The 24108-nt window shown below is 54.5% G+C and overlaps 1 protein-coding gene across 3 annotated transcripts in view; it reads left to right on the top strand.

The window, feature by feature from the left end:
* The window catches only part of MPPED1 (metallophosphoesterase domain containing 1), a 77935-nt gene that overhangs the window by 11312 nt on the left and 42515 nt on the right, over nucleotides 1–24108 (top strand). For all 3 annotated transcript variants that reach the window (XM_072843619.1, XM_072843621.1, XM_072843620.1), the window contains exons 2-3: nucleotides 2142–2437; nucleotides 10561–10742. In XM_072843619.1, coding sequence (XP_072699720.1) covers nucleotides 2142–2437; nucleotides 10561–10742 — 478 coding nt within the window. The remainder of the gene's footprint in view (nucleotides 1–2141; nucleotides 2438–10560; nucleotides 10743–24108) is intronic.

Here is a 24108-nt window from a genome sequence, read left to right as displayed (position 1 = left end):
GTTGAATTGGGCAGCTCCAAACAGGACCACAGGGCTCTGTCGCCGGCGGCCTCTGGGCGCTGCAGGCTACTGGGCAGGGGACTGCACACCAGGTCATCAGAGGAGCCGGGGAGAGCCGTGGCAGGGACTTCAGGCAGGGTGTGATCCTGTTGGCTTGCGTTTGCACACATTTGGGTTCCCCAGGGCTCCTGGAGCTGCCCCTTTTGCTTACAGTGGACACTCCATTCCACAGATGCCCCCACAGCAGGCCCTCGATGTGCGCACATGTCACACTGAGCTGGAGAGCGATGATAATGGTAACGTGGAGGGTTACCTGGGTACTTGGTACCCGCCAGATGCCGTGCTCAGGATCCCCGTTCATTTAACCTGCACAGCTGCCCTGGGAGGCAGTGTTATGATTGCCCTGCCGATTTTCCAGAAGAGGAAACAGGCTCAGAGAGGTTAGGACGTTGGTCTGAGGTCACACGGTGAATCAGTGCAATGCTGGGGTTCAAACCTCTGTTGAGATCTGGATCTTTGGATGCCTGGGCCTCAGCATCTGCTGCCCCTAAGCCTCTCCCAGGGTCACAGATGGGCACAGGCCAGCTGCCACAGAGATCTTGTGAGTCCAGAGGCCAGGACCTCCCCACTTGGGCACCTCAGAGGCCTGCCAGGCCAGTCTCTGCTGGGAGAACCGAATCACAGAGAAACAATTAGCAGGACAAAAGACAGGAGCAAGTGTATCCTGGGGGAAGCAGGTTTTTTCCCTTGTCTTCCCAAGTGGAGAAGAGGGAGGGGTATATGTTGTGAATCAGGATGTGGGGTTTTTTGGTGGGGGTGGGGGAGGAGGAGGATATTGATATTTATTACACCTTGTATGGGCATGATTGTTGAGATTTTTAAAAAATTAATAATCCATTTCTCCTTCGCATGTAATTAAAATGTTCTCCAGTCTCTAATTTTTGTCGTTTTCCTAATCTAATTTGTTTTCTGACGGTGTCGATTCTTCTTGCGTGCGCCAAGCAAGGGGGATTTTTCTTCGTTTAACGTGACTGGGAGATGACTGACCAGGAATAGTTTTAAATTATGTCATTTTCTCCTTAGTTAAATGCAGCGCAAATGGAATCGGAGGGTCTTAATGACCAAAAATTGAAACAAAACGCAACAAAACATCTTCGAGGCCTTATCTGTTTACACAGTCAAAAAAAAAAAAAATTAACAATTATGGGAAAAGCAGGAGAAAGCTAGCTGGTCTTAGAAGGGAGGCATCGGCTGTTGTGTGAAGTGCGGGAGCCCATCGGGGTAGGATGGAGACTGAGCCCGGGCCGCCAGCACCGGTCAGAAGGACCTTGAAATCCAGTCGCTGCAAATGCAGATGGCACTTTGCAAGGGAAGACACGGCAAAGGGAATGATGGCATTTGCAAGCTGCTGTTCTGTGTGGCTTGGAGATTTGACTGGGAACCTCAGAATTCCTGACATCCTTATAAGGCATTTGGGAAGATTTTTTTTTTTTTAAAGTAGATCCTCCCCCACCCCCCCCCAGGGCCACCCCCTGAGCTGAGTTGGTGGATGGCAATCTGTCTGGGAAAATCCCTTCTCCAGGCGCTGCTCAGAGATATCTTTAGGCGACATTGGTGTTGAGGCAGGAATTTGCGCCGCGCTCCCACCTGCTCGGGCTTGCAGGGGTGCGGGTGTGGTGTGTTTGGGGGTCTGTGGGGGGAGTGGGGCTTCAGGGGAATCCTCCCCACTCCCCCTGCTTCCCATAAGTGAAACTTAACCTCACCTGTTTGCGAAATACCAAGCCATTGTCCTGCCGCATCTCTGGTCACCCTGTCCTGAGCATTTTGTGGAAGAAAAAAAAAAATAATGTCTTAAGCATTTAAACGTGTGGGACCACGCATGCATCCGTCCTCGGTGTTGTGGGCTTTTTTTTTTTTTTTTTTTTTTTTTTTGTGGTCCCCTCCCTTCCTCTCCTTTTCTTTTTACCAAAGTATATTCATCAAACTGCTGAGTTGGAAAGATCTGTAATGAGTTTTTGAGCTGTACGACTGTGTTTTTTATTCTCCCCCCCCCCCTTCGTCTTTCTAAATCTTCATCTGACATTAAATAAAGCAAATCCCAAACAGATTAACTGTCGCACGGTTCTGCTCTGTCTTCTCAGTCTGCTCCCAGGCCTGGCTCGGGGCCGGGCGGTGGCGGCGGCGGGAGATGCCCGGGCGGCCAGCGGAGGTCCATGTGGCGCGCTAGGTGGGATCCCGGTGTCCTGAAGGCAGAGGCCCTGGCCCTCCTGCCCTGCGGCCTGGGCATGGCGTTCTCCCAGTCTCACGTGATGGCCGCTCGGAGGCACCAGCACAGCCGACTCATCATTGAAGTGGACGAGTACAGCTCCAACCCCACCCAGGCCTTTACCTTCTACAACATCAACCAGGGCCGCTTCCAGCCGCCGCACGTGCAGATGTAAGTGGGCAGCTCTGGGTGGGACTGACTGCGGACCCGGGGCCCGGCCGTCTCCACCTGTTGGCTGAAGGGCTTCTGGAATCCCAGGATCACCGAGGCTCCAAGTGGGGAGGGACGTGTGAGCAGCTGTGGTCACGGCCTGGGGGCCGATGCTGGCTCCAGTCCCTGTTTCAGTTGGCCAGGAGATGTTTCACAAATATTTAAAAATGAGGTGATGGCACATAAAAAAAAAAAAAAATCCAGACTTCTGGCTTTGCTTTACAAAACCGAAAGGTCTGGCGACTTCAGGCCCACAGGGGCTCCTGGTGATGTCTGGAGGTGGCGAGTTCCAGCTGCCCCCTCTTGGTATTTGGGTTGGTGACTCCTGGGCTAACTCACGTTCCTCATTGTACAGCTGTGGAAACTGAGGCCCAGAGAGGGAAGGGGGCTTGCTCCAGGCTCCAGGCAGGTTGGGACCCTAGTTTTGGGCTGGCTGGCTTCCCTGACCACCACCCCTCCCTTTTGTCCAGACCCGCCCCCCCCTTCTGTTGAGAAAGCAGGGAGGCTTTCCTGAGGGACCGGGGAGTCCTGCCGCCTGCCCCTTGGGGCTGATGGGGAATACCAGGGCTGTCCCAGCAGGGTACAGACCGGATCCCCTGGGACTGCGGGGAAGCTTCCCCCGCCCTGGGTGGTTTCCTGAGGTCTGGAGAGGCCAAGTGGCAGGGGGGAAGCTCCTTGCATTCCTGGAAGACCCTTTTCCTCCTTTATCCTGGACTTCTTCCAAGGCCCTGAGCACCATCTCCAGGGAGCAGCGGTAACGTGGAGGCCTCGTGGCCCTTGCTTTGGGGAGCCTGGAGAATCAGGCTCGTGCACAACTTTGGAGAGTGAGGCCAGGGGCTTTTCACTCCCGGGCCAGGAGTTTGGGGGCAGGTGGCCGCTGCCCCTGGTGACTCTGTGGCTCCCTCAGGAACCAGCCCCTGGTGTAAAGGGTGGATGCGGAGAGGTTCCTCATGGGAGGAAGGGCTCTGGACGGCAGGCGGGCAGCAGGCCTGGGGTGGGCTCCAGCGCTGTCTTCCCTCGGTGCTTGCTTGGGAAAATGCTCATTTCTGTGGGGACTGAGGTCTGGTGTTGTCACTGGCAGCTGACTATTTTTTGTTCCCCATTTCTACTTGGGGAACCACCTCCTATTTCCATGTTGGGGCCAGATTGGCAGATTGGGTCCGGATGGAGGGTCCTGGTTCTCATTACTCGATTTCTGAGGGTGGGGGACCTTGAGGCCTGGTGGGGCTGCTGCAGGGAGGAAGGCCGTCTTCCCTAGCTTGGTTTTCTCTTTTGTCCAGGGGGTTAGTCCTCCTGGGTTGGGCGTGACCAGGCCTGAGGTCCCGGGATGCTGGGCCGGACTCCTGCCCCAGTGGGAATGGGCAAGAGCAGCTGGGTTGCAGGCAGAGCAAGTGGGGCTCATGTAGCCTGTGCCCCTGTGCACCCCCTCTTAGAGGGGTCCCCGGGCACCAGAGATAATACCCTGCAGCACCACGCAGGGCTGTCACTTCCAGTGTCCCTGCCTGGACCCCACAGAACACCCAGCAGGCCCCAGCCCCAGAACAGAGCTAGGGGAACGGGGGGAGGTCAGAGGGGAGGAGGGCCAGGGGGTGGAGGAAGGAGGAAGGACAGGAGAAGAGGACTTCTAGGTTGAGACCCAGAGGAGGCTGAGTGGGGGCAGCAGACTGGGAGGGCTGGGGCACCGGGGCCTCTGAAAACTGCCCAGCCGGCAGGGGGGTTTCCCATGCAGGCCCCTGCAGGCCAGGTTGGGTCCTGAGGCAGCGCAGTGAGCAAGCTCAGGAGAGAGGGGTGATGTCTCCCATTTAACCCACCAGCAGCTGTGGATTCAGGAGGTTTGTAAGCAGCTGCATAGCATGCTGGTTAGAAATGCGTGCTCTGAGCTCTCCTGCCCGGGTCTGAGCCCTGGCTCGGCCACTGACTTGTGCTGTGAATCTTGATGCCTCGGTGTCCCCATCTCTAAAATGCTGAGGACTAAGTAAGTAGATCCACACAGAGGGGCCAGGTAGCAGGTAGCAAATGTTCAGTGTTGTTAGTCCACCTGGGGCTGGGCTAGGTGCTTGGACTATGGGTCAGGGACAGAGCCCTGCCCACGCTGAGCTGACATTCCCGTGGGGCGGCAGACGGTTGGCACACATGTCACACAAGCGTGGAATAGCGTATGATGCTGGTATTGTGGAGGAAATGCTTCCTGGCCTTCTGGGGTCACCCAGCTAGAGCACGGAGAGCAGATTCACCCCGGCCAGCCCCATTGCCATCTCTCCTGGCCTGGAGGAGTGGCTGCGTCCCGAGGCAGGGGTTCCTGGCTCCCGTTGGCAGTGGGGCTCAGGGGTTCAGGTAGTGCCCAGCGAAGAGCATGGGCTGAGCCCTGGTTCTGGGCTCCCAGTCTAGTGCTCCCTCATTGCCTGCTCAGGCCAGCCCGGTTCTGAAACACAACTTTACATAAAGCCGGGTGAAGCCAGGGCCATGCAGGGACTTGGGGGGCTGCTGCTTCCCACCCCCCTTCTTCCAGACTGCAGGCACCCAGCACGAGGGAAGCATGCGGGCTGCTGGCGGTGGCTGTGCAGGTTTCCATGGCGAGTCTCCGTCGAGGGAGAGACAGGAGGATGGATGCCGCTTCCTGACACGTGATTTATCACTGCCCTGGGCTTTGTCTCCAGGGTGAGGGAGCATGGGGGCCGTATTTAATAAATCCACAATTTATATTTAATAACAACAGTGACAACCCAAACATGGCCTCCGATTGAGCTGTGTGATTTATGTGGTTGCCCCCAGAGACCCGGTGGTGATGAGGCCGCCTTTGCCTGAGTAATGAATCTCTGGATCTGGGCCTCTGGGTTCAGGGCCCCAAGACCAAAGACCCCTCACCCTGAGGGCCCAGAAACCCTGTGGTGGCCTAGGGAGAGCCCTGGGTCTCTGCCCTGGGTGGCCTGGTGGCCCGGTGGCCGGTGAGAAGGCTTGATGGACGGGGTTATCCTGAGGGTCTGCCCTGGAGGTGCCTTGGGGGCTGGTGCCCGGCACAGTGACTCTTCCCTCTGGCCTTTAAATGGAATCCTGTTGGTGGAGACTTGCGTCATCCCGGTTAAAGGCCTCCAAGCACGGCTTGAGGAACGTAGCAGTGTGGCTGGAGGGTGGCTGTGGCCAGGCCTGGGGACGCCCCTGGTGTCCGGCTGCTGGACCTCCCAGCCGAGTCAGGTCTGGGCGTCGATCCCTCAACGGTGGGCTGTGGTCCCAGCCTGTCCTCACACTGAGAGGCCCCCAGGAGACAGTGGGGGTCAACCTTGAGCCCAGGGAAGCCGAAGGGAGAAAGCAGGAGAGAGGACTAAGCCTAGAACATTCTGGGCCTCTTCCTGTCTCGAGTCCCTGCACATGCTGTCACTTCTGTGCTGTACCCCCGCCCCCCACGCTTTGTCCTGCCAACACAGACTCATTCTTCAGATCTCACCCAGCTGTCACTTCCTCGGGAAGGCCCTCTGACGGCTCTTCAGACTGGATCCCTGCTTCCCTCGAACCCGGCCCCAGCTCTAGGGTCTCTCCCTGCCACCAGCATGGGGCTGGTCCCTGGAGCCTAGCATGGCGGGCAGATGGGAAGAAGAAAGAAAAGGGAGTGAGGATAAGGCAGGGAGTACGGCCCTGGAAGAGTGGGGGAGATCAGGGAGGGCTTCCCGGGGGCAGCGGCATAACCCCTGGGCTGGAAGGACCAGCCAAAGAAAGGCCCAGGGGAAAGAAGGGAGGCGTGGGACTCAGGAGGGCAGCTTGGTGGGGTCACCTCCGAACAGAGGCCTCGTGAAGAGAGCGCTGGGCAGCTCTGTGACTCTGAGCTGACTGGTCACTGCCCCTCCTCTGGGACTCAGTTTCCACACTGTAGAATGAGGGGATGGGATTGGCAGGCTCTGCTATTTTTTTTATTTTTTAAAAACATTTTATTTATTTATTCATGAGAGACATAGAGAGAGAGAGAGAGGCAGAGACACAGGCAGAGGGAGAGGCAGGCTCCATGCAGGGAGCCCAACGTGGTACTCGATCCCGGGTCTCCAGGATCACACCCTGGGCTGAAGGCGGCGCTAAACCACTGAGCCACCCGGGCTGCCCCAGGCTCTGCTATTCGGAAACACCGCGGTTGATGCCCGGTCGCATATCTGGATGTGTAGTTTGAACCTCATTGCAGGAGGAAGTCCTCTGCCCCCCACTTCTGGCCTTCAGAGCTCCCCATTTCCCTGGGAGTAGAGATGACAGAGGGGATGGCCCCTGGCTTCTGATGTCCGTGGGTTTTGGGTCCAGGAGCCGCACTTCCAGGGAGCCAGGGGCTCACGGGTGATGGAGCCCTGAGAACGGAGCCAGGGCCCAGGGAGCGGCTGCGGGGGGCACTCATATCCAGCTCTCCACCCCAAAGGTCCTTGAGTTTTCACACCTTCTCCAGGAGGGAGCGGGCTGTCCCCACCTTGGAGAGTGGCCTGGAGGCTGGGAGGGTCCAGGGCACGGAGAGGTGACCCCGTGAGGGTGCCAGCCTAGGTCTGGGCGCCAGAGGTTGTGTTCTCTCTTCTGTGCCCTTCCTGCCACCGTGACCCCTGTGTTGGGCAGGGGAGAGGTGGCGACAGGTTTCAGGTCTCAGAGAGAGAGCTACAGGTGTCACTTCTCTAACCCCTGCAGAAATATCACTGTAGAATAACCACTTTGCTTTGTTTTCTCCTGCACAGAAGGCATTGAGGTCAGATGTCCAAATTCCTGTTGTGAAGACCCAGGTTCAAATCAACTCTTTAACGTGCTAGCCAGGGCTTTGGATACGAGACTAACTTTTCCAACCTCAATAACTTCCGAGGGTTGCCATGACTCAGGTGTTAGCCAGGGTTTGGCATGACAAGTGTCAGAAACCCAATGTGAATCGTCTTAAGGATGAAGGAGAGTTTATTGGCTCACCTAGTTAGTGAAGAAGTCCATGTTTGGATCCAGCTTCAGATACAGCTGGATCTAGGGGTTAAATTATGCTGTCAAGCTCCCCTACCTTCTTGGATGATCTCTCTCTTCCTTTCTCTTTCTTTCTTTTTTTTTCTTCCTTTCTCTTTCTTTCTTTCTCTTGACTCTTGTTCTTCTTCACTTCTGAACACTTCCAGTCTGGGTTTCTGGGAGCTCCCTGAGGGGACCTTAGTGGGTATCCTGTCCACAGGCATATCCCTTGTGCGTAGCAGGGGCCTGGCCTTTGGGAGGCACTCAGTAAGCATTTGTCCACAGGTTGACCGAATGAAATGAGCTGGAACTGGAAATAGTCCAGCCGGGTGTGAGTTCTGGAACCAAAAACCAGCTTCAAATTGCAGCTCCACTAACCTCCATGGCTGAGATCCTGGTCGAATGTTTTCTTAGCCTCAGTGTCCTCATCTGTGAAATGGGCACACCCATAGTACCCTGCCCGCCTGGTCATTGTGAGTGTGAAGACAGTGATTGCATGTCTTGCACTTACCTGATGACCAGCTCTTGATCTCTGGGAAGCATCAAGCACCCGTCTCATGACTGTTATTATTTCAAGGTTGAGCATTTGTTACAAGCCAAATAGCTAGAGGACTCTGCAGGGAAGTGAGAGTCTTTATTTTTTTCTCTGGGGATTATTAGGTTTGCATCCTCACTGAGCTCAGTAGCCTCGGGGTGGATGGAAATAAGCACACAGTTAATTAAAGAGCCTGGGCTCCAGCAGCGGGCCAGCCCAACTGGAGCCCTGAAACTCGGGCTGCTCTTGGCTGGCTGATGGCAGGTGAGGCTGAGGCCTGCTCAGGCTCCTTGCTGAAGGGTTCACGGGAGGACAGGTTGTTGGGACCAGAAGCGGCTCTGGAGGTGGCATCTTGCTCCCTGTCTCTCTCTTCTTCCTCTCTCTTGTCTCTTTGCGCCTCTGTCACCTTGTGGCATGCCCACAACCTCAGTGTGTATAGGGGTGAATAAATGAATGAGTGAATGAATCTGATTGGCTCACTCATGTTCCTATGCCAGGACAGGAGCCCAGTAGCAATCGGCTGCCCTTGGTCCAGGCCGTTGTGCTGGGGCAGGCAGGACGTACAGGTGATCACAGGCCTGTACCTGCCACACTGTCTGTCAGAGGGTCAGGGGCGGGGAGGAGGGAAGGGACAGAGGGATGGGAGGGAGATTTTAGCTCCCAGACCAGCTCAGGTCCTACCTCCTCCAGGAAGCTTTTAGGGGGCCCCTCTCTGGGTTTGGGCCTTCTCTGGCTCCCAGCTTCTCTATCGCCCAAAGCTGGTGGCCTTACTGTCACTGCCTGGCCAAGTCTGTCTCCACCATCAGGCTGTGATCTCGTGGCCTGGGATCAGGCCGGGCTCATCCCCCAGCACTGAGCCCCAGGCTGGTCCACAGTGGGTGGGCGGAATGTGCTGGGCTGAATGAATGCATGGATGCATGGATGCAGAGCAAAGAGGAAGAGCGCCCAGGGCCTTCTTGCTGGTCACTATCCGAGTCAGGGAATCTTCCTCTTCTCCCTGGTCACGCCCTGCTCTGACCTGTGAGGGGGTCTAACCTGCCTTGACCACCCCCCTCAAGGGCCAAGCCTGCGCCCTCCCGTCCGGGCACCGTGATAGACGCAGAGAGGCTGGCTTGGCGCCTCCGACTGTGGTGGATAGAGCGTGCTAATGCTCTCTGCACATTAGCATGCTGAACCCACGTCTCTCGTAAGGTGTTAATTAAATTTCTTCGAAGTATATTGTCTGAAAAAAAAAAGGATAATTAGAAAGATGTCTTTAAAAGTATTTATGTAACTGATATGGTACCGCTTTTGGTTTGCCGCATAATTAGATTTAAACACAACTCCTCGAGCGGCATACTCATTTGCAGAGAGCTGCTCGTTGAAATGTCATTGCGTTGTTTTTAAGAGTTTGGAGCCTGGCGAAATCATTCAGCTGAGGAGGCTGAGCGTGGTGGGGGGAGTACTGCACTGGGAAGCACAGAGCTGGGTTCGTGTCCCTCAGTCTACCTTTATTCCCTGGGACGCCCGGGGCCACTTGCTTGGTGTCTTCGTCTGCAGAGCCAGAGGGCTACGATGGGCTTCCCGAAGCAAGAAGTTAACATTTCTGCGGCTCTTTTAATTTTCTGGTAGTTTTTGCTTCGTGAGGTAGCTCCATTTTACAGGCAGGCAGAGCAAGGCCAAGTGGAAGGTCACACATTAGTGGTAAGTGGGAGAGCTGGGGTTCGAAGCCTGGTCTTCTGGTTCCAGGACACTTTTCCTACACATCCCTGGAAAGCCCTTGTTTTTTTGTTATGTTTTTAAAGCTTTTATTTACTTAGAGAGAGAGAGAGAGAGAGACAGCATGAGTGGGTGGGGGGAGAGGGATGAGCAGACTCCATGCTGAGCAGGGAGCCGACTTGGGGCTCAATCCCAGGACACCGGGATCATGACCTGGGCCAAAGGCAGATGCTTAACCAGCGGTGCCACCCAGGTGCCTCTGGAAAGCTCTTGTTTTAAAAATGATGGGACCATCTCAGAGTTTAGAAAAGCCGCTGCCTACCTTTCGTGCCTTGGTTTCACGTGCTCCCATGAAATCCCTGCTTTTACATGGGCTCTCCCCAGATGCTGTGTGTGCTCCGCACGTGCTGGGGTGGGGGTGGGGGTAGTCAGCTCCTTCACTAGGACAAGAGGCTGTAGCCCTTGCATTCTTGATGGGGCTGATGGCACCCCTGAGGGGCGAAACTGGCTTTTGGGGGGTGAGAAAAGCTTATTCTTATTATTATAAAGCCCAGATAGACATACAGTGAGTGCATGAACAGATAGAGAGCTATCTGTGGTGTTAAAATCTCCTGGGAGGGGAGCAAATAGGGAAAAAACATCTAAAAAGGCCCTGCAGGGGGTGATAGGAAGGAGGGTTAGCTGTCACAATCACACTGTGCCCACCTCCGTGGGCCCTCCGAGGGCCCCGTGTTACAGAGGGGACACTGAGGCCCAGGGGACACCCGTTATTGCCCGGCTAGCAAGCTGGAGAGTTGGCACTCAGACTCCTGAGGGTTCGGGGTGGATGGGGTCTGAGCCGACGGGGCTGAGTTGCAGCTTTGGCCACGGGCCAGACACGGAGCACCTGCAGTGTCTTCTCTCCCTGCAGGGTGGACCCCGTGCCTCACGATGCCCCCAAGCCTCCTGGCTACACCCGCTTCGTCTGTGTGTCTGACACCCACTCAAGGACGGACCCCATCCAGATGCCCTATGGCGACGTGCTCATCCACGCCGGCGACTTCACGGAGCTGGGGCTCCCGAGTGAGGTGAAGAAGTTCAACGAGTGGCTTGGTAGGTGCTGGGCAGGAGGTGGCCTTGCTCTGCTGCCCCGTGAAGCCCTCCCTGTCCTCCCACTCTGTCATGCCTCGCCATCTCCTACCCCAGCACTCGATCCTTTTGGCCTGGGAGATGCCCCCGAGGGGATTTTGCCCAGGTTTGTTAACGTCTGCTTGCGTGTCTAGCCCCCCGCACGCCCCTGTGCCTGGTACAGGTAGGTATTCCATAAGTAATTGGTGAATGAATGATCAAATGGGTGAATGAATGAATGACTCTGGGAATGGCGATGCCGGGGCGGGCACTCGGCCATATGGACCACCCACCGCCATGGTGCCGGCTTCCCCTGGGAGGGGGCCTGGCTGCCAGCAGGGGGCCCGTGCAGGCTCCCCCAGGGGCAGCTGTTGGTGGGGGCTGCGGAGCTCTGTCCCACGCAGTGGGCGATGCTGGGCGGTGATTTATAAGCACATCCCCAGGGAATTGTCTTCAGCTTTTTGCTTTCTTCCCAAACAAAAGAGATAGAAATGTGGAGCACCCCCTGGGAGAAGCGGCTTGCTTGGAATCCAGAGAAACCTCAGAGGGGGTTTGTCTCTGCCGGGGCCTGCAGAGGGCCCCCAGTGGTCCTCGCTACAAGCTTCCGGGCTTGGAGGTGTGGGTGCAGAGCCGGCCACCTCCGTGCCCAGCCCGGCCTGCTGGCCCGCCAGCCGGTCCCACCCCCCCGGGTCCCTCCCGCTGCGCTGTTGGCTGGGAGCTTCGTGAGCAGAGGGCCAGGAGCGACGCGGGGAGGCTGCAGTGAGCGAGAGGCCTGGCTCTGCCAGTCGAGACAAATATTTACAAGCAAGGCCTTCCCCTCCGCTTGGCAGACTTGGAGCTTTAAATATTGATTTTTCGAATGGGAAATTCTGATCAAGTGCCTTGCTTGGGCTGAAACGTGTGAAGGCCCGGGTGGGAGAGAGCAGAGAGCTCATGCAGGCTGGGTCTGCCACCGGCTCCTACCTGCCCCCGTGCTGCCTCCTAGGAAGGGAGCCTCGCTGGCATCTCACCCCCCCAGCTGTGGGTCCTCAAGGATGTGAGGCTGCGCTTGACTGAGCCAAGACTCCGTGTCCGAGGCAGATGCCAAGCTCCCACTGTGGGCCAGACCCGGTGTGTCGCTTTATTGTGTCCCCTTGCATGAATGAATGGGCGAATGAATGAATGGATGAATGAATGAATGACTCTGGGAACGGCGATGCTGGGGTGGGCACTCAGCTGTGTGTACCAGCATAAGTGACTTTTGGGAACCAGGTGAATTTGGGGACAGGGGCTGTTTTTGTCCCAATGAGGCAGTAGAGGATGTCGACCGAGGTTTTCAAGGGTGGGGACCGTTTCCGACGAGCCCCGGCCCCCCACGAGGTCCCATCCCCTGCAGTGGCTGAACGCACCCCACAGCTACCTGTGTGGTAGGGACGGTGCCACGTACTGTTGGTGCAGGAAAGGGGGCAGCTGAGGCCAGGCGTGTGGCAGGCATGAGAGGAGTCGCCGTGCGCTGTGGCCGGTGTAAGGGGCACTATGGGTGAGGGCCCTGGAAAAGACGGCTGGGCCGGCCACGACTCTGAGCCTCAGGAGAACTGGGGGTCCAGGGGCCCAGGACCGTAAGGTGGGCATTTTAGAAAGATGGCTCTACCTGCCTCTTCACGGAAGTCGGAACAGTGTGCCACGAGAATTGGGGGGGGGTGGGTGTCTTCATAATTTGCACCTGGAGCTGGATTGATCTATTTGCCTGGCTCGTGGTGAGTGAGGGGTGTGAGCTTACAGAGGGGTCTCCCTTTCAGAAAGGGTTCCTTTCCCCCAGGCTTTTCCCCTTTGCTGCCTCGAAGTGTTGAAGTGCCAAGGCCTGTCATTCATGTGGGGTGGGGTCGGGGGGCTCAGACCCAAGAATGGGGAGCCCCTCTTCTACTTGACCAAGAGGTAAGGAATTCGCACATGAGCGAACATTTAAATAGGAGCGGACTTTTTGGGGACCTGCCTGTTTTTTATTTTATTTTTTTAAAGATTTTATTTATTTACTCATAAGAGACACAAAGAAGAGAGAGAGAGAGAGAGAGAGAGAGAATGAGGCAGAGACACAGGCAGGAGAAACAGGCAGAGGGAGAAGCAGGCTCCATGCAGGGAGCTGGATGTGGGACTCGATCCCGGGTCTCCAGGGTCACACCCTGGACCGAAGGTGGCGCTAAACCGCTGAGCCACCTGGGCTGCCCTGTTTTACAAAAGTACGACTCAGCCTCCGTGGGCTGGCAGTCCGGGTCTCCCGGGATGTGATCGTGGCTGAGAGCTGGGCGGTGCACACATTAGGTCCACATAGGTTCATCCACCCGGGCAGGTGTGCATGTGCTTTTTTAGACAGCTAGTGTTTGATGAATGGTAATATGTGCCAGGCACTGTTCTATGCCCTTTGGGTGTGTCATCAGATCATTTAATCCTCCCGACAACAGAATGAGGCAGGAGGTGTTATCGTCCCCATTTTGTAGAGGAGAAAACCGAGGCCCAGAGAAGGGAAGTGACTCATCCAAGGCCATGCAGATAGTAACCCTGGCGGTTAGTTGGGCTCCGGAGCTGAGCTCTTGCTCACCTCCATCTCCTTTCTTGTTCTTCTTATGGTGAAATGTCTCTGATCCAATGTAAAGGTGTAGACGTCGCCATGTGGGGCAAGATGTCCTGGGTCTGCTTCCTGCCCAGGTAATGACAGAAGCCACATGACCTCTCTGAGCTTCAGTGGCCTCATCTTAGATGCCGGGAGCCAGGCTCCTGTTGCCCTGCCTACCTCTTTGGAGGTAGGTTGTTTGCAGGCTCCCTTGAGTGGAGGAATTGATCGGATCTTGTAAACTGTGAAGTGCTGCTACATGGTACAGTGGCTGCCGCGAGCTGGCATTTCCCCCCTGGGGTGGAGACAGGCGTCATGGGCGGGTCCCACAGGACAGGGGACATCTGGTCAGGAGGTTGAGCCATGGGGGAAGTCGCTGAGCAGTTTGTGCAAAGTTTGTGGAGTTTGTGGGAAGCGTTGCTGTATGTTCTCAGCTATGTCTGCAGTTTACACACACGTGCACACACGCATGCACACACACACACACAGAGGAACGACCAGAAGGAAGGACTCATTCACCCATTCAGTCTGCTTCACTGAGAACCCACCACGTGCCACCTGTGTCGCGGGCTCTGGGGTGACATGGGGCGGGAGGGACCGAGCAGGCTGGCATTCTGGTGATGGGGACACAACTGCATCTGGGGAGGCAGGCTGGTGCTCACATAGGCCTGTGGGCCGGACACTGGAGTTTGGGGTTGATTCTAAGTGTGATGGGGATTTTGGGAGGTTTGTGTGTGTGTGGGGGGTGACCTTTAAAAACATGTTCAAAGGCCTGGGCTGCAGAGTTAGAGTGGAAGCAGGGAGGCCAGTGAGGGCAAAGTGTCTGGAATGTTCCAGAACTGATGTCTGAGCAGGAGGATCATGGGAGATTTTCCTCTTTGTGGTTTTCTCTCTCCTCCACCTCGATTTTCTATAGGGAGCATGTGTTATTCTGCTGGCATTGTGTGGAGGCAACAGTAAGATCTTATTTTATTTTTTTATCTTATTGTTTTTAAAGAAATCTTGGCCTCTCCAGTATCTGGTACAGAGTGTGTCCCAGGATGGGGGTGGGTCCTGGTGTCACCCAGCCACTCTGGAGGTCTCCTGAAGCCCTTCCCTAGGCCAGCAGGGTCCCACCCACCTCACGGCCCCACTGGCCCAGGCTCTTCTCCTCGGGTAAGAAAGTTACGGTTTGAAATTCACAGCCGGCTTCTTCCTTGTTCATTGATGTCATGGAAAACATTTAAAACCATATTCCAGGGGCCACCCCCGGATGGACAAGAGGAGATTTAAAAACTTAATAGAGGCCTTCTTTATAAATCAAGTTTAGGCGCCTAACTGGAGGCGTGTGGCTAAATTCAGGCTGACTCTAATTTGCGGCAGGTGCACTGCCCTGGGCTTGGCTGTGAGTGGTGCCCATGCTTTGCCCACTTGCAGGGTTCTGTGGGAATGAGTTCATTGGAGGGGGTGGCTTTGGGGGGTGACCGGGTTCTCCTGAGACCATTAATATCTTTCCTGTTGGCCATTAATAGATCAAATATATTCATGAAATAGAAATGCCAGCTTGATTTGTAAATGTTCCAGTGAACAGCTAAAAAATTGCTAGGGACAGGCTTTTTTTTGGCTATGAAGAGTGAAAAGAAGGGCAAAACTGGCTGAAAATGGACGAGAATGTGCTAGAAGCTCCTTGCTCCTCCACAGCCAATGATCTCAGTGTCACCCGAGCCGCACTGGCTGACTGCAATCCTTGTTCCCCACTCTTGGCTCATGCTCTCCCGTCAGTGGGGAGCGTTCCCCCTCCGGAGTCCGGCCCACCCCCGGCGTCTGGGAAGCCTGCCCCACCCCGTTTGGCAGCACCGGTCGCCCTTCCCACTGTGCACTCAGAGCTCCCCATTCAGGCCCTGGTGGTGGCCCTCCCCTCGTGGCAGGGAATTTGTCTGTGCCTTCGTGTCCCTGTCCCCCCCAGACTGTCGGTCCCTGGTGGGTAGGGCTGAGCCTCATCCCCAGCAGCGGCCAGCACTGGGCCCTGGACGGAGGCTGTGGGTTCGGGATGACTGGAGTGAGAGGCACCCTGGTGCAGCGGGAGCCCGTCCCTGTGTCCCCAGCAGGGCGGTGTGCAGCGGACTACCTGCCGCTGGGTGGGAACTGCAGTAAGAGGGGCTCAGAGGAGGGCAGGGCTGCGATGCAGAAGGGCGTGAGCTCTGGCTGTCACAACACTGGAACTTAGGGTGAGTCTGAGGAGACCCAGAGTCAGAGCCTGAGTTGGGGTCTCCACGATGAGGCCAGGAGCTGAGGCCCCCAGGGATCTGGAACCCAACCAAGGAGGGCCACGTGGAGATGTGGGGTCCCCCGAGGCCAGGGGTGCTGAGGGCAGGAGGAGAGGTTGAGCCCCAGTAGCACCTACCTCCCAGGGTGCTGGTTGACCTGGGGCCTTGACACCATGCACATTTGACCCCGGGTGCAAACACCGGGCCCTTGGCTCTGAGTGGCGGCTGTGCCCTCAAGACCTGTCAGCGTATGAGCCGAGTTGCCCAGCGCCATGGGGCTCGCTCGCTGACTAGTGGGTGCCGGGCTGGCCTCCTCAGCCCCAGCCAGGAGAGGCCTGCAGCCTTGTAGCCCTCACTCCACCCCCAGCTCCCTGGCCTCAGCCCCCTGCCCGGCCCCGGGAGTGAGCCCCGAGGCTGCTGGTGCCGTGTCCTCACCTCTCCTCTCCTCTCCTGGCTTCTCCTCCGGCCTGGACGCCGCCCCGTCTCCCTTGGGTTCTGCTGCAGCTCCCACGCCGCCGTCCTCTCGCACTGCCGTGTCCGCCCTGTCTGTTCCTTGTATTGCTCCTGAGGGGGCTCCCCGTGGGGCCAGCCTGGGCCCTCAGCTTCTTTCCAGATGACAGTCACTCGGGCCCCCAGCGCTTGCTCCAGCCCAGACCCGCAGCACCTCCAGCCCCCCGTCCGCCGCCAGCTTTCTCTTTGAGATCCAGCTGGTGTATTGTTCACTCTTTCTAGAAGGCACTTCCTCCTGGGCGTCCACTGGAATTTCAGGCTCATTCTGTCCCAAACCTGTGACCTGTTCCCCTAGGCTACACACCCCTCCAGTGTGACCCCCCCCAACCCCATCCACAGATCCTGTGCCCTCTCCCTTCCCCCCGAGGCTGGTATCGGCTGTCACTTAGTGTTATTCTGACCCCACTGCTGTCTGCTTGTCCCCTCCACCTGCTTGTGTCACCTGCTGAACCACTGTGGGGACCCAGGCTCGCCTTCCTCCCACAGGATCCTGTGAGCCCCTGGGGGGTGGACACGGTGCCCCGGTCAGCGTGGGGGGTCTCGCGGCCCAGCCCTACCTGGTGCCTGGCGGGTGTTTGTTGAATAAAGCACGGAGAGGTCTGTATAGCACCCGACACACCAGTTAATTAAGTGGCACTACCCTTAGCAGAATCAGGCAGGGGAGGAAGATGAGGGCCTGGTAATGGAGTATTTGGAAGTTATAATTAACTTTTTACTGGTGCCCTAGCATGAAACGATATATAAGACAATATAAAAGGGGTCCAAGGATTTAGTTAAATAGAGCTGGGTCTTTTGCAAGTAAACCCTTAATTAAAATCTGTGAGGGAGGCAGGGAGAGGAAGGGAAATGCAGAAATCACTCTGAGGCGGAGTCTTTGGTTCCTGCCTCGTCTGCCACCGCATGTTGAAGGCCCGAGGGCCGCAGAAACCCGCGCTGCCCACAGTCCTTTTGTCTCTTTGTGGTGCCGTCCAGCGGCCCATGGAGTGGGCTCCAGGTCGGGGTGAGGGGCCCCGGGAAGGAGCAGGGTGCTGGGCCTCCCCCCAGGTGGGTGCTGGAGGCTGGAGGCTGGAGGCTGCTCCAGGCCACAGGGATTGTTAGAATTTGTGGGAAGTGATGTCTTCCGTGCAGCCGCAGCCACTTCTCTTCCTGGGGCAGCCCAGCTTGTGGCTGGTCCCCGCTCTCCGGTCCACCCTTCCTGTTTTTTTTTTTTTTTAATTTTATTTATTTATTCCTGAGAGACACAGAGAGAGGCAGTGACACAGGCAGAGGGAGAAGCAGGCTCCCTGTGGGGAGCTCGATGGGGGACTCGATCCCAGGACACTGGGATCACGCCCTGAGACAAAGGTAGACCCTCAACCACTGAGCCACCCAGTTGTCCCCCTGGTTCACCCTTCCTGTGGGGAGAAGCCACCCTCCCTGTGTCACCCTCAGCTCGGTCCCCAGCCGTGTAATCCTTATCCCTTTAGCTTGTACTTTCTGCCTTCCACCCTTCCTGCCTCCTCTCACCAAGCACTCCTCACCTGTGTGCAGGTCACCTAGTTGCCGCCCTTAGGCCGTGACCTCACCCCACTTTCACGGCTTCATGCTCCGTACTTGCCACGTGGTGTTCTTCCTGACAGCTGCTGGGGAGTTCTGGGGGGGCATCCCACATTTTAGGTACCAGGCTGCAGAGACAGTACCTGGGTGTTCCCACTCGTGGCTGGCACTGTCCCCCATCCCCGTGCACCCAGCTGTGGAGCGGGATGCTTTCTGGGTTCCGCCAGGCGCTGCCGGCTTGCTCTCCAGGCAACAGAGCCAGTGCACTGTCTGGCAACATGGGGACGGGGCGAGTGAAGGTGGGACCTGGCTGTGGCCCGAATCCCCAGGGGTGTAAGCTGCTCAGGCTCTGCGGGGACAGGGCTCACAATGATCCGTGGTCAGGACCCACAGCCTCTTCACTGAGCAGGGGACGGAGCACTGAGTGGCCAACCTGCATAAAGTGTGACATGTGGACTGTGTGTTCATTAAGACCCTCCTGGTGCTCCTACCCAGCTGTCCAGGCAATAGTGCCCAGTCCACACTCTTGGCTTCTGGGCCTTGGGTGGGTCGGGCCTCCCTGCTGGGCTGGGGCCGTGGGAGGACAGGGGAGGGGTCCTTGCTCACCCCAGTCAATACATGTCTGAACTGCCCATCATGTTCGCTGGCTTGGTGTTGGAGGTTCAAGGATGGCACCACAGGTACAGCCTCTGCCCCAAGGGCCTGAGGACAAATGCAGGATGGGTTATAAAGATGAAACAAAGTAAAGAGACAGGATCGTTTTGGTGATTAGATCAGTAAATCAGGTCAACAAACAGGGGAGGTGATAGTGACTGGGGCAGGGGTTTATCTGACATAAGGTGACCTGGGAAGCCACCTCCAAAAGGGTTCTGAGCTGAGAAGCACCCAGTTCTGAATTGCCTGGTGTGTAGCTTCAGGCCCGCAAGGCTGAGCCCAGTAGTCATGGAGGCCCAGGGTGGAGGCCCAGGGAGGAGGCCCAGGGTAAAGGCCCAGGGAGGAAGCCCAGGGAGGAGGTCCAGGGTAAAGGCCCAGGGAGGAGGCCCAGGGAGGAAGCCCAGGGCGGGGACCCAGGGAGGAGGCCCAGGGAGGAGGCCCAGGGAGGAGACCCAGGCCTGCTAATCGGCAGCCCGCAGCCAGGGTGAAGACATGGATTTTATTCTAGATGTTAAGGAGGCCACTGGGGCTCAGGCAGGGAAGGGACAGGGTCCGACTCAGTGTTTTGAAAGAGTCCTTTGTCTGTTGGGTGGAGCTGGGCTGTGGCAGGCCAGGAGGACACGGGGCACCAGGAGAGCCTATACGGGTGTCAGTGAGAGGCAGGGGGAGCTGGGACCGGACCTGGGGGCAGGTGAGGGGACAGAGCACAGTGCCGGCTTTGGCTGCAGTTTGGAGGTGACATCCACAGGATTGGCTGATGGGAGGTATGGGTGGAGGGTGAGGGCGATTGCTGACCTGGCGTCCACAGAGCCAAAGCGGGCCTGGCGTGAGGTGGGCACTCCACAAGTATTTGTTAAGCAAAGGAAGAAAAGAAAAGAGAAATTTTACAATGCAGTCACATGAATCAAATTGTCCAGCCAACTTTTTTTGTTTTTCGGTTTTTTAAGATCTTACAGTGATCATCACTGAGTACATACGGTAGACCTAAAATGGATCCTGGTTCATTTGCTCGTTAGCTGGACACCATGGCCTGATTCAGACATTTCCAGAAACACGTTATTCTCGCAAAGACTCAAGACTGAATATTTAATACAAAAATATTCTTGGGCTTCGGTCCCCGTGTCGTTTCTGGCAGCTCTGCTCAGGAGCTGGTTGTTGTCTGAGGATTTTGGTTGCAGGTAGCATAGTGGCCAATGTGACTGATGGACGTGTGCTCGCCTCAGTGCAAGGTTGATGCTCAGATGAAAAATGGGTGAATGGTCCGGCAGAGATTTGGTGTTCATTTTAAAAATTGAATTTCTATATTCATAAAAAAAATCATCACAAAGCCAAAGTGTGTTTTGGAGGCTAAAAGAAAGAAAATTACCTTCCAATAAAGATGAAAAAAAAAGGTCTAGAATTTTAAGTTGTGGTCCAATGATGTTAGGTAGCCATAATTACAGTATGTGTAAGTCCCTTGAAAGGTGTGCTTATGTGCTAATTAGCTTTTTTAAAAAGACTTTATTTATTATTTATTTTAGAGAGAGAGAGAGAGCAAGGGGGAAGGGCAGAGGAGGAGGAGGAGGGAGAGAGAGAGGGAGAATCTCAAGTAGACTCCACATTGGGCTTAACCTCCCAACCCTGAGCCAAAGTTAAGAATCAGATGCTCAACCAACTGAGCCACCCAGGCACCCCTTAAGTGCTAATTATTTATTTACAACAGATTGGCTTTGGAAATAAATGAGACCCACTGGTGTGTGTGTGTGTGTGTATGTGTGTGTATTTCAAACATGTTTTACAGTATCACCGTCCTAAAAATTTCTGCCTTAGGTTAAAAACAACAACAACAAAATTATGTTTAAACAAGGTACAGATGAACATCCCTGAAAAGCCTGGGCTCTCTGAAATGTTCTTCCTTTGTTTCATTTTGTTATTTTGGGGGATTTTTTTTGGCTTGCTTATTTATGTACCATTTTGTGCTGAAAGATTTAAGATGGTTTATTTTTATTTATTATTTATTTTTTAAAGATTTTATTTATTTATTCGTGAGAGACAGAGAGGGGGAGAGAGAGAGAGAGAGAGAGAGAGAGAGAGAAGAGAGGCAGAGACACAGGCAGAGGGAGAAGCAGGCTCCATGCAGGGAGCCCGATGTGGGACTCGATCCCAGGACTCCAGGATCAGGCCCCGGGCCAAAGGCAGGCGCTAAATCGCTGAGCCACCCAGGGATCCCCTAAGATGGTTTATAAAAATAGTAAGAATAGTAAAACGGTAGAATATTGATGATAAATTAAAAGCCAAGATTTAAAGAAAAGAAATTAGAGTACTTCAGAAAGAAGGCCCGGGGCTACATGGACCCTGTGAGCTGGAAATCAGAGACTGAGCCTCCTGGGGGCCGAAGTGAAAAGGGAGATGCATTTAACCAATGGCTTTGATGACTGAGAGGAGGAAATGTGCAAGCCCCTCTGACTGATCCATCCCCGTGCCATGTTGGGTGTCCATCTCATTCAGCTGTGAGTATCTTGAACACCAGACATGTGTCCCTATCTTTTCTGTGTAGGAGGATCTTGGTAAAGATTTTTGTATTTGGATAATAACAACAAATATTTGGTGTTTCCCAGTATATTAAATGCGTCCGTTTCTGCCATTCACTGTGTGCCCCACCCCCACCCTTAGGATTGATTGAAGTTTCTTTTTTTCCCCTCTACTGATTTGGAAATTCTACATTCTTTTTCAATTTGTTTAGTGGTTACTCATAAATTTTTAATATGCATCTGACTTAACTCCGTCTAAAATTAATCAACGCCTCCATTCTTCCCTGAAGGTCCCTGGAACGCACCTACCCCATCCCCTCGCTGCCATCTTATATATCTTTGCTGTCTGATGTCTCACCTCTGATTTGTTTTTAAGCCTGCCCTGAAGTAGGCATCATCATGATTATTAATAATAATTGTTTCCAGTTTATACGTGATTGTTTACTCAACATATGTTTGCTGAGTACTTGTTATGGTGCTGGGCATGCCTCTAAGCGCTGGAGGTGAGGTAGTGAATGAACAGAGGACAGGCCATGGGTAAAGAGAGCTCTAGTATGTGGGAGAATCAGGATAAGGGGTCAGGGCAGAACCTTCTGATGAGGTGACATTTGAACAAAGAACTGAATGGTGGAGCTGGTCAGGGAGGGCGTTCTGGGCAAAGGCAGCAGCTCTGAATTAGCAGTGCTGGTGACACCTTTGGGACCCCCTGGGAGGCACATGGCTGGATTGCCATGGAGGGCTTGAGGGAGGAGAGTGGGGGAAGCAGTGGCTGGATGGGGGATGGGAACCAAGTAGGGAAGGCCAGGCGGCTTCATGTAGGAAGTGATACTTGAGGGAGGCCTTGGCATTTGGGCAGTGTTTGGTCAAGTGAAGGCTGGGTTCAGGCCTTCCTGCTCGAAGGGGCAGGCCAACCAAGGGTCTGAGGCTGGAGCTCTGTCTTGCCATCGGTTTGCAATCGTTCACTCACTCAACAAACATTTATTGAGGACCTCTCTTGTCCTAGACCCTGTGCTAGGTGCTGAGGATACAGGTAGCAAAACAAATAAGACTTCCACTAAGAGACGTATATGTAAGAAAACACCATGGCATGATGGAGATGGGGTGAAATGATAGCCTGTGGCCAAGTTAGACCCATCTAGGTTTAAGTCATAGTTCACCTGCTTCCCAGGTATGAGACCACGGGCAGGTGACTTACCTGCCCTGGGTCTTAGGTCCCCGCCTGTACAATGGATCCTCCCAGGCTGGTGGTCGTGGGGAGGAGGGATGACGTGTTAATAACCACAGGGGCTCGGAGGCTTTGCTGGGTTTCCCTCTAGGACCCTCCTCTTCACCCTGCAGGGCATCTTTACTCCTTAGTGCTCATTCGAGGCTGTGGAACCATTGGAGGGAATTGTTGGTTAGTAGAAAAATACCAGCTGGGTCATTCAAGAGTTGGAGAAGCAAGATTTTTCTTGCTGGTGTGCTTCTTTTCTTTTCTTTCTTTTTTTTTTTTCTACCAACGTGGAGAGACGAGTTCGGATATGAAATAAGCCCGTGGGTTTTTTTTTAAATGTCATTTTCATGCTGGACTTCATTCCAAAACAGGAATAGTCAACAGCCAGAACATCCTGGCTAGCACAGAAATGAAATATTCCATCCCCGTGTGCACACAAACTTCTGAAATGTCTGGAAGATCCCACCATTTCCCTGTCCGCACCTTCCCCCGCTTGCCTCCTGCACCCAGACTCAGCATAGACTTTATCGGAAGCTCTGTGTCGGGTTTGGTTTGGAGATTGTGATCACCACCTAGAGAGGGTGTGGAAACGGCCCTGTCCTACTGCTGCTGTTTTTCCCGAGCTGCCCCTGCTCACGGGGCGTCTCCCCACCTGGTGTCTCGCATAAGCCTCACAGCTCGCCCTTCTCAGACTTTAGGCACGTGAGAAGCTGCTGGAGAGGGACTCTTGTTAAAGTGTGGATCCCAATTTTGGCAGGTCTGAGATGGGCTGGAGATTGTGCATTTCTTATGAGCTCCCAGGCAGTGAGTAGTAGCCATAGACCAGCTCGGTCCAGTACGGTGGTCACCGGCCTCATGCAAGTACTGAGCATTTAACATGTGGCTAGTGCGACCGAGAAGCTGACTTTTTTTTTTTTTTAAAGATTTTATTTATTCATGAGAGACACAGAGAGGCAGAGACACAGGCAGAGGGAGAAGCAGGCTCCATGCAGGGAGCCTGATGCAGGACTCGATCCCAGGACTCCAGGATCACGCCCTGGGACAAAGACAGGCGCCAAACCTCTGAGCCACCCAGGGATCCCCAAGAAGCTGACTTTTGTGTTTTAGTTCATCATAATTAATTTGAAATTAAATAGCTACAGGGGGTTAATCGCTATTGTACGGGATGACACAGCTAGACAACCCCTTGAGGTGTCTGCCATTAATGCCTCTGCAGATGAAGAAACTGAACTTGGGGAGGTGAAGAGCTTGCCCAAGATCATACGGTAAATAAAAGTGGAATCAGGATTCTAACCCAGGGTCTATGCTCTTTCTTAAATTTTTATTATTTTTTTTAATACCGAAGGTGACTTTTTTTTTTTAATGTGGGACTTTCCCCTGTGTATCCAGAAAATCCTAGCATTTTCAATTAGCAAATCACTCCTTTTCAAGACTGTTTCGGTATTCGTGACCAGGAGTAACACTTCATAGCATCAGGGTCAACCAACCAAAGTCATGTTTAAGATGCTGACAGGCTGTGAAAATTTGCCCAATACCTTATACTTCATATTCGAAACACATTTTGCTACCAAGCCTTGGTTCCAAGTCTTATAGGGACATAATAGCAATAATGACTTCCTCTGGATGGCTCTTTATGGTTTAAAGGCACTTAACAGTTTAAGGCACTTTACAGTTTAAAGGCACTTTATGGTTTAAAGGTACTTTCATGTTGTTTGCTCCCTCGCAACAAGCAGCCTGGGTTCTTTGTAATGTTGTCCCCACTTTACAGACGAGAAGACTAAGGTCCAGTGTGGGGTTGTGCTTTCCTGGAGGTCATGCAGGTCCTGGCTTTCAAATGACACCTTCTCAGAGAGATCTTCCTTGGATTGGTCAGGCCTCCTACCCCGATGCTTCCTGTCCAGCTCACCTGGCTTGATTTGTTCCGTATCCATTATCCCCACCTGACCTGGTACTAAATTGTTTATTCTTTTATTGCCAACACCCCACAAAGGTCTAGGGAGGGATCCCATTGGGCCCCATGCATGCTTACACTTCAGCACCACGGACAGCCCCCCCCCCCCCCCCCCCCCCCCGTGCCCTTTATCTTTTATAAATT

This window comes from Canis lupus, chromosome 11 (genome assembly GCF_048164855.1).
Source record: "Canis lupus baileyi chromosome 11, mCanLup2.hap1, whole genome shotgun sequence".
In the NCBI taxonomy this organism is placed as follows: Eukaryota; Metazoa; Chordata; class Mammalia; order Carnivora; family Canidae; genus Canis; species Canis lupus.
The sequence above is the reverse complement of the archived record's forward strand: the minus strand, read 5'-3'. Positions and strand labels throughout refer to the sequence as shown.